The sequence below is a fragment of the Vulpes vulpes genome, unplaced genomic scaffold (assembly GCF_048418805.1).
Source record: "Vulpes vulpes isolate BD-2025 unplaced genomic scaffold, VulVul3 u000000740, whole genome shotgun sequence".
NCBI classification, from domain to species: Eukaryota; Metazoa; Chordata; class Mammalia; order Carnivora; family Canidae; genus Vulpes; species Vulpes vulpes.
Genome location: NW_027325795.1, coordinates 97,439 through 111,499, shown reverse-complemented (window position 1 = coordinate 111,499; position 14,061 = coordinate 97,439). Strand labels below are relative to the sequence as shown.

The 14,061-nt window shown below is 40.7% G+C and overlaps 1 protein-coding gene across 1 annotated transcript in view; it reads left to right on the top strand.

Moving 5' to 3' along the window:
* Positions 1-14,061, top strand: part of LOC140597426 (piwi-like protein 1) — a 57,403-nt gene that overhangs the window by 29,886 nt on the left and 13,456 nt on the right. The window contains exons 2-8 of the mRNA XM_072745692.1: positions 5,837-5,965; positions 6,560-6,774; positions 7,534-7,652; positions 8,282-8,362; positions 8,672-8,869; positions 10,728-10,839; positions 13,885-14,011. Of these exons, the coding sequence (XP_072601793.1) occupies positions 6,652-6,774; positions 7,534-7,652; positions 8,282-8,362; positions 8,672-8,869; positions 10,728-10,839; positions 13,885-14,011 (760 nt within the window). The 5' untranslated portion in view covers positions 5,837-5,965; positions 6,560-6,651. The remainder of the gene's footprint in view (positions 1-5,836; positions 5,966-6,559; positions 6,775-7,533; positions 7,653-8,281; positions 8,363-8,671; positions 8,870-10,727; positions 10,840-13,884; positions 14,012-14,061) is intronic.

The window sequence follows — 14,061 nt, the reverse complement described above, 5'->3', positions numbered from 1 at the left end:
ACCCAGCAATTGCACTGTTGGGGATTTACCCCAAAGATTCAGATGCAACGAAACGTCGGGACACCTGCACCCCGATGTTTCTATCAGCAATGGCCACAATAGCCAAACTGTGGAAGGAGCCTCGGTGTCCATCGAAAGATGAATGGATAAAGAAGATGTGGTTTATGTATACAATGGAATATTACTCAGCGATTAGAAACGACAAATACCCACCATTTGCTTCAACGTGGATGGAACTGGAGGGTATTATGCTGAGTGAAATAAGTCAATCGGAGAAGGACAAGCAGTGTATGTTCTCATTCATTTGGGGAATATAAATAATAGTGAAAGGGAATATAAAGGAAGGGAGAAGAAATGTTGGGAAATATCAGGAAGGGAGACAGAACATAAAGACTCCTAACTCGGGGAAACGAACTAGGGGTGGTGGAAGGGGGGAGGAGGGCGGGTGTTGGAGGGGAATGGGTGACGGGCACTGAGGTGGACACTTGACGGGATGAGCACTGGGTGTTTTTCTGTATGTTGGTAAATTGAACACCAATAAAAATTAATTTAAAAAAAAAACATGTTCAATTATGGATCAACTTTCTATACATATTCCTAAGAACTATCCATCATTCCACAAGTTTAGATTAACTTTTAGTAAAATATATACAAAGAAACTGTAGTCTGTATTTTAAAGTTTTTTCCCCAAACCTATAGTAATTTTATTTATGAAGCAAAAATAAAACATTTATCTTTAAATTAAATAGCGTCATAATACCAACATTTTGGGAAGCACTTTATTCTTAATCTACGTAGGACTGGAATAAACATAAACTGTGACCTACTGTATCTTAACCCCTGAGAAACTCATATCCGCATGTACCCAAATGTATGTATAATTTTCAGAAAAGCATTGTTCAAAATAGTTTGACAGTAGGGAGTAATATCCAAACATTTTTCAACAACAGAATGCATAGAGTGTGGTATTATCATTACAATATTATAATTAAGACCTATAACAATAATTTAACCACAACCACACTCAAGAACATAACTGCATCTTATGATAAATTGTGATAAAGATGTAAGACATAGAAATACATATAATGTGATTTTTGGGGGGTAGTTAAGAACAGGTAAATCTAAACTTCATTCTTTGGGATGTACACCTGATAGTAAAACAAACAGAATAAGGAAATTATTACTAAGTTATGATAGGGTTCTTGCAGAATGATGGAAAGTGATTGCTTGAGGGTTTCTTGAGTAAGGCAATGTTCTTTTTCTTGGCCTAGATGTTGTTTATAGGATCACATACATTTTAATTGTTTGCTAAACAATTGTTTGTCAAAGCTGTGTTTGATGCACTTGTGTCTAATAACAAAAAAATTTTAAATATAAAATTTCAGAAATGACCGACCTAACAATATTTGGTATATAACAGGTTTTCAAGCTCTTTACAAGTTTCTGTACAAATGACTTTTTCTCTATGTCAGTTTTATCATTTGCTATGTAAATACTAAGTATCCTCTTCATATTTCTAAGCAGATTAATCTATGATTTAATCTTTTTATTTGAACAAACTTTGTTTAACCGGTGCAGCCCTGTCAATTTCCCCATATGTTGCTTTCATATTTCACTATGAACAATTTATCCCTCTCAAGTTAATATGGAAAAACATGGATTTTATTGATGATACATCTTGTGTTTAATTGTGAAGCACCACTGTGACTAATGAGACTTGTGTTCTTGTTATTTACTTGTAATTTATTAAGATCTGTCTTTGGAAAGGGGCAAATAGAACACATTATGTTGTTGATGACAATATTTGATAGTCAATAATCATTACCTGATTAAAATATAAGAATCAGGGATGGGATACTTATATCTTTTGTAAGTAAAAGCAGGAATATAGGCTGCAGAGAGAAAAAGGACAGAAAATCCAGGCCTATGAGATACTTGGAGATGGATGTCTGAGAGATCCAGATACCCAGATTCACAAAAAACAGTGACATATGGATTATGTGCCATATGTAATTTCTGAAAGAATTCCTATCTACTAAGTATCAATCCAAAAAGCAGTAATTGATGAATAGGATTGAAGTTCTTTCAATAGCCTGCTTTAAATATAGATGGTATAAAATCTGTTTCGTGAGAAACAAGATAATCTGATAGAAAACTAGCTATATGATATTAAGTAAATGGTTCTTATTTCTTCATATAAAAAGCACGTTACCGCCATGTAAAGCAAGTGATTCTTAGGTTGAAAACCTCAACATGCCTGGTTCTTGATGTACAGAATCCTTTCTGCATGAAAGAAAGACCTTGGATCTTTTGGGGTTTTTATTTGAGGATTCCAGTGTTCAGTATATTAGGAGAAAGTCTACCAGTGTAGCTGACGCAATAAGTTCACAATCTCATGTAGGCAGCTGCATCTCTGGGATGGCCAGCCCCAGGCTAATTGCCAACCAAGCAAAGAGTTCATTTTTGCCTGCGTTCTTCCAATGAGGATACAACTAGAATGAGTGCTGGTGTTGGGGGAGGCTAAACTCCACATCTACGCATCTTAGGTTCTCCCCGGGGGGACTCATTACCAAGAGGATATCATCAAAAGAAAAAATTTATAAAGGTTTGCAGTGCACATCACACCGAAGAAATCAAAAATAAAGAGGAACTCAAAGCAGCAGCTTAAAACTGCCGGCTTTATAGCGTCTTCAGCAAAGAACAATAATACATTTGTAGAAAAAATGATAGCCTAAAGAAAAGCAATTTTAGACTATCAAGGGCGGCATACTGGAAAGGTAAATATATGGGAAGACATTAACACTAAGATTTGTTTCTGGATTCCTCTTCCCAAAAATATATATACATATATATTTTGGGGTGGCATATCCCAGCTTCCTTCACAAGGCTTTATGCCTCGCTCTAAGGAATCCCTGCTGAGCCAAGCTCTAGTTATTGGTATTTGAGTTAAATTACAGTTATAGGTGGAATGGGTTTATGAGTCATTTCATTAGAATGTTTTCAAAAGATGTGCCCTTAGTCTCTTCTTTGACCAAAAGTGTGTGCAGAAGCCCCATCCTCTAAGGGATTGTACAGAATGTCTGGAGCTCTGTAGAGTTGGTTTTTTCCCCCCTCCTGAGGAAAGCAAGATTACTCTTTAACAGTTAAAAGCGTTGTTCCTATTAGGGATAATGTAACACCACGTCATCCTTCCTATATAGTACAATCATTATGCATACACTATAAAAACAGACTGCATGGTGACTAATTTTCAAATAAACCCATAGACTAAATCACAGCATATATAAATCATTTCTATCTCAACTGCTCACTTAAACCTGAACAAATTTTCTGGAAGCATGTTAATTTTCCTATGATACTCCTTAATATTTCTTGCAGAGCTGGTTTGGTGGTCACATATTCTTGCAGTTTCTGCCTATCTTGGAAGCTCTTTATCTCTCCTTCTATTCTGAATGAGAGCCTTGCTGTCCTTCTCTGATTGACTTATTTCACTCAGCATAATACCAGAGAAGGACAAGCAGTGTATGTTCTCATTCATTTGGGGAATATAAATAATAGTGAAAGGGAATATAAAGGAAGGGAGAAGAAATGTTGGGAAATATCAGGAAGGGAGACAGAACATAAAGACTCCTAACTCGGGGAAACGAACTAGGGGTGGTGGAAGGGGGGAGGAGGGCGGGTGTGGGAGGGGAATGGGTGACGGGCACCGAGGTGGACACTTGACGGGATGAGCACTGGGTGTTTTTCTGTATGTTGGTAAATTGAACACCAATAAAAATTAATTAAAAAAAAAAAAAAAATGAGAGCCTTGCTGGATAGAGTTTTCTTGCCTGCATGTTCTTCTCATCTAGGACCCTGAATCAATCCCGCCAGCCCTTTCTGGCCTCCCAGGTCTCTGAGGAGAGGTCTGCTATTAATGTAACAATTCTCCCCATATTCGTTAAGAATCTGCTGCCTCTATCTACTTTACAGATTTTCTCTTTTTCTATAGAATTTGCAAGTTTCACTATTAAGTGTTGAGGTGTTGAACGGTTTTTATTGATTTGGGGGGAGGACCACTCTATCTCCTGGGTCTGAGTGCCTATTCCCCTCCTGAATTAGGGAAGCTCTCAGCTTGGATTTGTTTAAATATGCTTTCTGGCCCTCTGTCCTTCTGGGTGCTCTCTGGAACCCCAGTGATACGTAATTCTTCCTTCTGAAGCTGTCATGTATTTCCCTTAACCTTTCCTCGTGGTCCGTTCATTGTTTTTCTCTGTTTTCCTCAGCTTCCTTCCTTGCCATCAAGGAGTCTTCTGTGTTGCTCATTCTTTCTTCCAGCACCTTATGCCTTGCCATTAGGACCCCCAATTTGGATTGCACCTCATTTAATTGATTTTTAACTTCAGCCTGATGAGATCTTAATTCTGCAGTTGTGAAGCCTCCACCCGCCCCGGGGGGAGGCAGGACCTCGGCCGTGTCCCCCGGGCCCTGGGCTCCGGGGCCTGTGCTGCCTGCACCGCGCTCCCGGGGCCATGGCGGGCGCCCGAAGGCAGCAGGTGCAGCGCCCCGCCCGCCCGGAGCCCCCGCCTGCCCCCCTGCTTCTCCCTGAGGCCCCGCCGCCTGCGGCTCCAGCGCTGTCCCGAGCTGGGCCCGCGGGCCTGGGGCGCTCTGCCCCGGCCGTGCCTCGTCTGCTAGTGACCCCGGGAGCCTGGGGACTCCGCCGCCCCTCCTGGGGTTCAGCCCGACACCCCTCCTCTCCGGGGCTGGGCTCTAGGGGCGCCCAGGCTTTCCCGCCAGGCTGGAGCCATCTCCTCTGGCCTGCAGCTCCCCACCCCCCCACCTGCCCCAGGCTTCTTCCTTCCTTTCCCTTTCCCTTTCCCTTTCCCTTTCCCTTTCCCTTTCCTTTTCCCTTTCCCTTTCCCTTTCCCTTTCCCTTTCCTTTTCCCTTTCCCTTTCCCTTTCCTTTTCCCCCTTTCCCCCTTTCCCCTTTTCCCCCTTTCCCCTTTTCCCCCTTTCCCCCTTTCCCCCTTTCCCCCTTTCCCCTTTTCCCCCTTTCCCCCTTTCTCCCTTTTCCCCTTTCCCTTTCTCCCTTTCCCTTTCCCCCTTCCTGTCTTGTCTTGTTAGAAGCCAAAACTTTTCTCTCTGTAGAGTTCCGGCTGTTCTCTCTTTAAATCTCAGGTCACATTCGTAGGTGTTCAGGATGGTTTGGAAGTTCTGTAGGGAAGTTGGGGACCTGGTGAGGTGAGGACCCTACTCCTCCATCTTCATAAATCCCCTCTTTCAGGGTATTTGAAAGACTGCTTTGTCTTGTCCTCCAAATGGTGCCTCGTAAAGTCTGTACGCATATTTCAATGTAATTAAAAAATAGAGCCTTTTCCAGTAGCTGTTAAAAAGAACATCTCAGTTATTTTGTATCAAAGGCAATTTCATGCACTTTTTTTTTTTATAAACTGCTTATTCAGTCAGCATTTTCCAGTGCTCCTGAGAGGGCAGTGAGGTGCCAAGTGATTGGCCTATAAAGCTGCTGGCTAAGGACAAAGTTTCTGCTTGCACTCCGGACAAGTGTCTGGCGCAAAAGCAGATTCCATGGGGATGGATGTGGGGCTGGCCAGGCCGGCCACTGATGTGGGGTGGGCTCTTGTTCAGAGGGGTTTCCAGGTCCCATTCCCCCTTTCTGGTGACCAATGACTGAAATACCCTTTGGATTGTTGGACAGTCCTAACTTTCCTAACTCCAGCGACCTCAACTTAGTTTTACTTAATAGCTGGTGTTTAATATTGTCCTTTGTGGTTTTATGTCTCCTCCCTTTTTTTATTGTATAAGACTCATGGCTTTCACATCCGTTTCCATGTAGAGGAACTCCAGCTGGCGACTAGACTGCGGGCAACCTCACTGAAGGAGAGAAAGCATTTTGGGGGCATTTTTCGAGACCATGTGGTGGATACCCGACAGTACTTGGAACATGTTAGAGAGTCCACGACAGGTATGCTGGCCATTAACGACCCAGCCTGAGGGAATTGTTCACGTGAAACCTGTGCATGTTTGTGTTTAAGAGTGTGTGTAAAACTTCATCCCATCACTGTGAGTGGAGGTAACCTCCCAATCTGCTTACGTTGTTGTAATGGCACCTGATTTTGCAGAAACAGAGACTATTAGAGAGTCCTAGATGGACTCTCCATTTTTCTCTTCCTTTTATAGCCACTAAGACAGAATGACCCAGCTCTTTGAATGCACTGAGACTTTAGATAAAAGAAACCTAAGCATAATTACAACATTTACATTATTCTGGCTCCCCACCCACTCCCCCTGTTGGAAGCCTTGTGTTAGAGATCTTTCTTCTGATCTCTTGTTAAATATTTTAATCTTCTATTTTAACTCTCTAAATGTCTGCTTGAGTGAGGACTCCTCTAAATGGATGATACATACTCTGGACATCAGCTGTATGTAAATGTTTATGTGTTTGGTGGTTAATATCCTTGTTTGGCCTAACTTTGGCTTTCAGTATTGGGATGTCCACATTATTTAGGTACAGTCAGTCTGCTTGTTTCATTATTGACACGTGAATTCATTTTTGCAGGCACGCTGGGTAGACCTGTAAAGCTATTCACAAACCATTTCCGAGTGACGTCCCGCCCCCAGCAGGTCACATATAAGTACAACATTGACTACATGCCAGACATCGAGGATGGAAAAGTTCGTTCAGAATTGCTTTTGCAGCATAAAGCATTTATTGGAGAGTGCCATATATTTGATGGGAGCTCTTTATTATTACCTCACAAGCTACTGTTGCCGGTTAAGTACTGTTATTGGATGTTTTCTTTTTAAATTTTATTTACTTGATAGAGCAAGAGAGAATGAGCAAGAGGGCGGAGGAACAGGGAGAAGCAGTCTCCCCACTGAGCAGGGAGCACAACTCGGGGCTCAATCCCAGGACCTGGGATCACTACCTGAGCCAAAGGCAGATGCTTAACAAATTGAACCACCCAGTCACCCTAGACATTTTCTTGACCTTTGTTCTCTTCCTCTCACATCTTCACTGTTTTAAAGCAAATACCATTTTTGTACAACGATTTGAGGAGACCTGAAGATCTCTTGCCCATGGGATTTGTAACACCCACGTGCCATGTGTGCTTATCACTGATGTTCCCTCCTGCCTCATGTCAGTGCTTTTTTTTATGTCAGTGCTTAAAATGAATCTGAGAGCAAAATATATACATGTTTTTACATTTTCAAAGGCAAATATGGGTCAAGTGCTGATGAAGTATTGAATAGTTTTTATCTTTCAGCAAAAACATTAGAAGGACTTAATATTTTTTCAATAAACATCTATTTACCAAATGGATAATCTACAGGAGCTCATTTAAGTTAAAAAAAAGTAGTTGTAAATGTTTAATTCTGACTCCTCACTTTAGCCTTATAAGTCTTGTATTGTCCCTGCATGTGTCACACTGGTGTGTTTTATACCCAGGTGACCTATTGATTTGTGGTTCAATAATGAGCTTATTGTCTTCGGAAGGACTGCTAGACCCTCTTGTTTTTTCTTTATCTCAGAAAACGGAATTGGTCAGCCTACTGAAAAACCAGGTTGTGAAGCTGACCATTGAATTCATCAGCGAACTCTCACCCAACTCACCAGACTGCTTACGCTATTACAACATTCTCTTTAGAAGGTGTGTTTATAAGCTTTAGTTTCCTTGAGATATGACTGTGTTCATGTGTCAGTGGCATTGAACATAGACATTTGCTCCTAGAATTTCATGTTCTTGACACCTCCTCATCCTGAGAGGGCAACGGATCTTGGGGATGAAATGGGACTTGACCCTCACCTAGACATGCTTAAGTTCTGTGGCCTATCCTCAGTATTCTCCCTGCCTACCCCCATATCCTGTGCCTGGACCTGCCTGGAAGGAGGAGCATACATCGAGTATGCATGCCTATGCATATTTCTCCCTAGAGCAAATGCACTGGTTTTTTATTTTGTAGTAACAGTGGTGGACAAATATCCCAAATTGGAGGCACATCATCTGCAAAAGATGTTTTGGTTCATTTCTGGGAATGGAGGATATCCTAATGGTCTTTCCATGACAGTTTGTTGTATATAAGGGAAAGGAGGGGAAAACAGAGGATAAATGGACCTTAATATCTACCTCACAATATAATTTACTTGTACCAGGTACATCTGTTTATTATGTGTAATACAAAGTTGCTGGCAGATTTTTCCCCCTAATGTATCCTCATGTGTATTACCAAATGCTTAATATTCATACTATTTCAACAAAACTTATTCTTCAATTTTTAGAATTTTGAAGCAGATGAATTTGAAGCAAGTTGGTCGCAACTATTATAACAAGCAAGAGGCCACTGAGTTCTTCAATCACAAGTTGGTATAAAATAGTTTCATGTAATGTTTGTAATGTATACATCTAAATCCCATAGATTCTCACATGCATACATATGTAGGTATATATGTGTAAGCCTGTGGTTGATGATAAAATGGTTTAACAAAAATTAGGTATAACTAGCACAGCAGGTAAATCTCTATTGGAAAGGTCCTTCAAAAGACCATTTCTTATTAAAAATAAGAGATGAAACGGCTTGACTCTCAAGTGCCTTTTTAGGGCCCTGTGACACTTGCTCTATACTCAGAGCTTGGAGTTTGATAATCCCATCTAACGTGTTCTATTTGCAGGCTGGTCATCTGGCCTGGATACGTTACTTCTATTCTTGAGTATGAAACCAGCATTACCCTCTGTGCTGATGTGAACCATAAACTGCTCCGAATGCAAACAGCTTATGATTTAATAACAGGTCTTCGTGATCCACAAACCAGAAAGGAAGATGTTGAGCAAGTTTCTAAAGAATTAATCGGGTCAATTGTTTTTACACTGTAAGTCTGCTTAAAAAAAAAAAAAAAAACAACAAACCTATCCCATTACTTTGATCACCACCCCCACCCCGAGAAGATGTTCCCATAGTTCTCAAACCACTCAGTAGTTAAAGTTCAGAAGCTGACCTGGCATGGCAATGGCCAAGTCAGTCCATGCTTTTCTCATCTAGGTCTATTGCATGAGAGAGGGATACGTGTCATTTGTAGACTTCGCTGTTCTTAATTCCTAATGCTGATCCAGTCATCTTGTGGAACCCTGTCCTGCACATAACAGAATATATTCCTTCCAAATTTCTTTTGCTTTGTGTCTAACTAGTTAAAAAAAAATCAGGGCTTAATTAGATAGAACCTATGGGCAAATTTCCACTTGAAGTTAGTTTTTTGCTCTCCCTTTAAACCAGACACTTTGAGTGTGGATTGAAAGTTGTTTAGCAACATCATCTTAAGAGTAAAGTTGAGGACTTTTGCTCCCTAATTTCAAAACTTATAAAGCTAGTAATCAAGACAGTGGCAAAAGGACAGATGAAAAGATTGATGGAATAGAATTGAGTCCCAAAGTCAGTTTATAGTCAGTTTCTTTTTTTCAACAAGAGTGTCAAGACAGTTTAGAGAAGGAATACTCTTTCAGCAAATATTGCTGTGACCACTGGGTATCCACCTGGCCCTTCCTGACACAATATACAAAATTAACTCCAATTTCACTCCAAGATAAACTCAAAATAGACCTCAATGTAAGTGTTAAAAGTTTAAAAGTCTTTGAAGAAACTATAGGAGTAAATCTTCTTTAGGTGAGCAAAACCCTTATAGGACACCAACAGAGAAGGGATGACAAAAGAAAAGTATAAATTGTACTTCATCAAATTAAACACGTTTGTTCTTCAAAGTCAAAAGTGAAAAACAATGGATAGAAAGGTGATTTGCAATTGTTTTCTCTCAATCTCCTAACTTGCATCTATTTAAGTAAAGAACAGGTACAAGTCAAAAGATAACTTTTAAAAAATGGGTAAAGGATCTGAATCAACATTTCTCTGAACAAAATATAAAAATGATCCATAATCACATGAAAATATACTCAATGTTATTAGCCATGAGGGAAATGCAGAGTAAAACCACAGTGAAATAGCACTTCGTACCCACTAGGATGGCTAAAATTAAGAAAGCAGATACTAAATGTTGGCAAGGATGTGAAAAATCAGAACCAACCCTCAAACGTTGCTGGTATAAATGTGAAATGGTATGATCTCCTTGGAAAACAGTATGGCACTTCCTCAACATGCTAAATATAGTGTGGCCATGTGATCCAGCAGTTCTATTCCTGGTTATGTACCCAAGAAAAATGAAAACTTATGGCCAATGTACCAATTTTGTAGACCTGACAGCATTATTCATAATAGCTTAAGAGTGTAAACAACTTGAATGTTCATCCGCTGAAACATATATCCCATTATAGATATGCTATGTTTTTATTTGGCAATAAGTAGGAATTAAGTACAAGTATATGCTATAGCAGGAATGAATCTCGAAAGACATTATGCTGAGTGGGAGAAGGCAGTCAGGAAGGGTCACATATCGTATGACTCAATTCCTATGCAACAGGTCAGGTAGGCAAACGTATAGGATGGACTTTAAACTAGCAGTTATCTAAGGACTGGGGAAGTTGAGTGGACATGAGGAGTGACTGCTCGTGGTTGTGGTGTTTGGGTTGTGTTGAAGAGTGTACAACTCGGTGAATATATTGAATATAATAAAGCTGATATATCCTGCAATTACCTGTAGGATTTAAAGCCTATTAATTCTTGCCTGATCCCATGCTATGAATACATTAGGAATAATACCATATATTGTGAATATTCCACAGGTATAACAACAAAACCTATAGGGTGGATGCTATTAATTGGGAGGATAATCCCAGAACCAAATTTAAGAAATCAGGTGGTGCTGAAATCACCTTTGTAGACTACTACAGGGAGGTATGCAATCTTTTATTTCAGTATGTCTAAATATTTTTTCTTATTTAATCAAATATGTCTCCTATGTATAACTGATAGTCACATGTTAGATCATAAGTCAAAATCTATATATTACAGGGTTTCTCTTGGAGGGTATTATAACTTACATGAATTTGTCCATGTATTTGGGTACCTTGTATATATGTTACATAATTAGAATGGCTCCAATAAGACCTCTTTAATGAGTCTTGGACATGGCTATGATAGTTTTAAACATGTTGATGGATTGGTGGGTTGAAAATAAAATATGGCAAAATTTCAGATATGAGGACTTCACCTATGTAGAAGTTTCAGCTCTCTAGGACTTGGTTCAAAATGAAAAAGTGAAAAATTACTATCAGAAATTATGTCACTTGTGTGCTAAATCTCATAACTCATGGATTCCTCAATCTTTTTTTTTTATTTTTTTATTTTTATTTTTTTTTTAATTTATTTATGATAGTCAGAGAGAGAGAGAGAGAGGCAGAGACATAGGCAGAGGGAGAAGCAGGCTCCATGCACCGGGAGCCCGATGTGGGATTCGATCCCGGGTCTCCAGGATCGCGCCCTGGGCCAAAGGCAGGCGCCAAACCGCTGCGCCACCCAGGGATCCCGGATTCCTCAATCTTTATTCACAAAGAAACAAGTAAACTTCATGAACAAAGATGCACTAGGTGGTGAGGTTGGTTCTCTAGCTTTGGCAGTTAAGAGAGAATTCAAGGAGTTAGAGATATTTATAGCAAACGGAAAGAACTTAGAAAAGTATAAGCTGGGGTTTTTTTTTCTCTAAATTTTATTAGGAATCCAAAACCTAGCTACTTGGAAGCACTGAGAGTACACAGCCATTCAAGGGTATGGTGCTATTATGGCATCATCCCCACTTGTGCTCCACGCTTAGTACTTACTTGTTTAACCTGAAAGCATGTAATGAGTGCTCATTATACAACTTGGGTATACATTGGTAAGACTACTGAGTTCTCTGTTCTTAAGGAACTTGCATCCTTGTAGCAGGAAGAGAGATGGCAGACAAGAAGAAAGCATGTATTGGGGGAAATCTATGCAGATAATCAAGAGGTGTTATGGAGAATGTCTGGTGGCTTAGACTGCTGGTCATAGAAAGCTCTGAGTAGCTGGCATGTGACTGTCAGAAAGGAGCAAGCTGTGTGCAGATTGGTGAGAAGAATTGTCTCTTACACCACTTTCAGGATGGGCATGATGTATCCAGATCCCAAACAAGGCTAGAGTGTCCTGTCAAGAAATAAACCCAGTTGTGGGTGGGACGTGTACAGGGTTGCAGGATATGACGTCAGAGGAGGACGTGGGAGCCACACTGTATAAAGTTCTATCCACCTACACACATTGGATTTTACCGTTAAGTGAGACTATACAGATAGATGAAATGGGGCACTTTATTTTACAGATGTGGGTCTAATGTACAGGGAATGTATGGGTACAGGGAATATGCGGGTAAAAAGGGAGGCAGGGACACCAGTAGGGAGGTGCTTAAGTCTATTTAGATCAGTGATAATGGTAACCTGGATTAGAAAGGGAATGGATGGGGCAGACAAGAGGACTTTTGATGGCTCAAATGTAGTGAGTAATGGTAAGAGGAGTCTCTGGCTTTATCTGAGGAAGTGAGTGGAGGCTGGCATCACTTATTGCAATGGGAGATTCTGTGTGAGGAGCTGGCTTGGGGATTGTTGGGTTGACATAGCCTATGATGGAGTTGCAGACAGGGATATCAGGCTGATATTTGCTTGATCATTCTCCAGATTTTACTTCAAAAGTCATTGGTTTAGGTGACCTTTGAAATGACTTGAGTAGTCTTGGGATGTCCTGGTGGGAACTCAGTATAATAACAGATGGCAATCTAGTTGTATTGTCATGAGATCTAGAAAAATCCTGAAATCCATAGATGAGCCCTTAAAAGGAAAGCACAATCCTGGCTTGCAGAAAAGCTTTCATAGTAATGCAAAGTGGGACAAGGAAATTCCTGTGGAGATGCAGAAGTTGGTGTTGTAGGAGATCCCTATGGGATATCACAGGACAGCCATGAGAATTAATAGTGTGTTTCTCAAAGTTCTCGACAGAACAGCTTGTACAAAGGCTGTGCTAGTCTCAGGGGTGGGAGTGGTGATTGAGGCCCTAAAATGATGCCATGATTCCGCACACATGTATATACATATACTTGCACAAGCTCCTGCCTTAAGACTCTAGAAGCAGGGGAACGGAGGTGAATCCCAGCTGCCTTTCAAATAACTACAGAGAATTAAAAGTAGTAGTTCAGCTCCAGAGGTAAAGCACCATGAACACTGGATTTGAAGTCTTCTTGTCTCTGGAACTCCTTTGACATTCTCAAGATACTTAACCAATCCCACCAGAATTCATGTGGCTAACTGGTGACTGATGAGGATCTCACTGGTCAGCATGGAAGGATCTATGACAGACCATCACTTTATGTGGGAGAGGAAAGGCACTTTATTGTACAGGAATTGCAGCCTAGGGATAGGAGCTTCTGGATAAATGTCTTGGCAAATGCCTTTTCCTGGCGGAAAAGTTTCGATGATGCAGGAGGCATGTTTGGAATAGCTGTAGTATTGCAGCTGCAAGGAGTGACCAGGTTTGTCGTCCCCCATTAATGTGGGAATCCTCTTCAAAGTTCTTAATTACATCCTTAATTTTTTAAGGCAGTACTATAGTGAGAAATATGTAATTCAAGGCTTGGTCCTGCATTTACCTATAGCAAGTCAAAGAAGGCTGGTACAGTGACCCCAACACAATGTTTATGAGAGTCTTGTTCTCCTGGGCCATGTGTGCTTACAGGGAAAAAAGAGGTCATCCCTGGGACATCTAAATTAAGAGACTATTAAGAGTATCTTTAACGTGTTCTTAAACTTGGGGAAATAGTCTTCCTAGCACACCCCTGGGCCTCTGTTGGTGATCCAGACTTTTTTGTACCTATTTAGGTGACTTGACTAGGCTTTGCTGACAGTCACACCAGTGTTCTTTCTCACCTCTTTTGAGCAGCAGTATAATACAGAGGTTACTGACCTAACTCAGCCACTGTTGATCAGCAAAGGCAAATGGAAAAAGAGCCAACAGGACACACCCCATAAGCCTATAATGCTGGTTCCTGAGCTATGCTACCTGACAGGTACTTCAGATTTATGCAGTCCTCATAGAAGACCACCCCTTTCAAGCCCC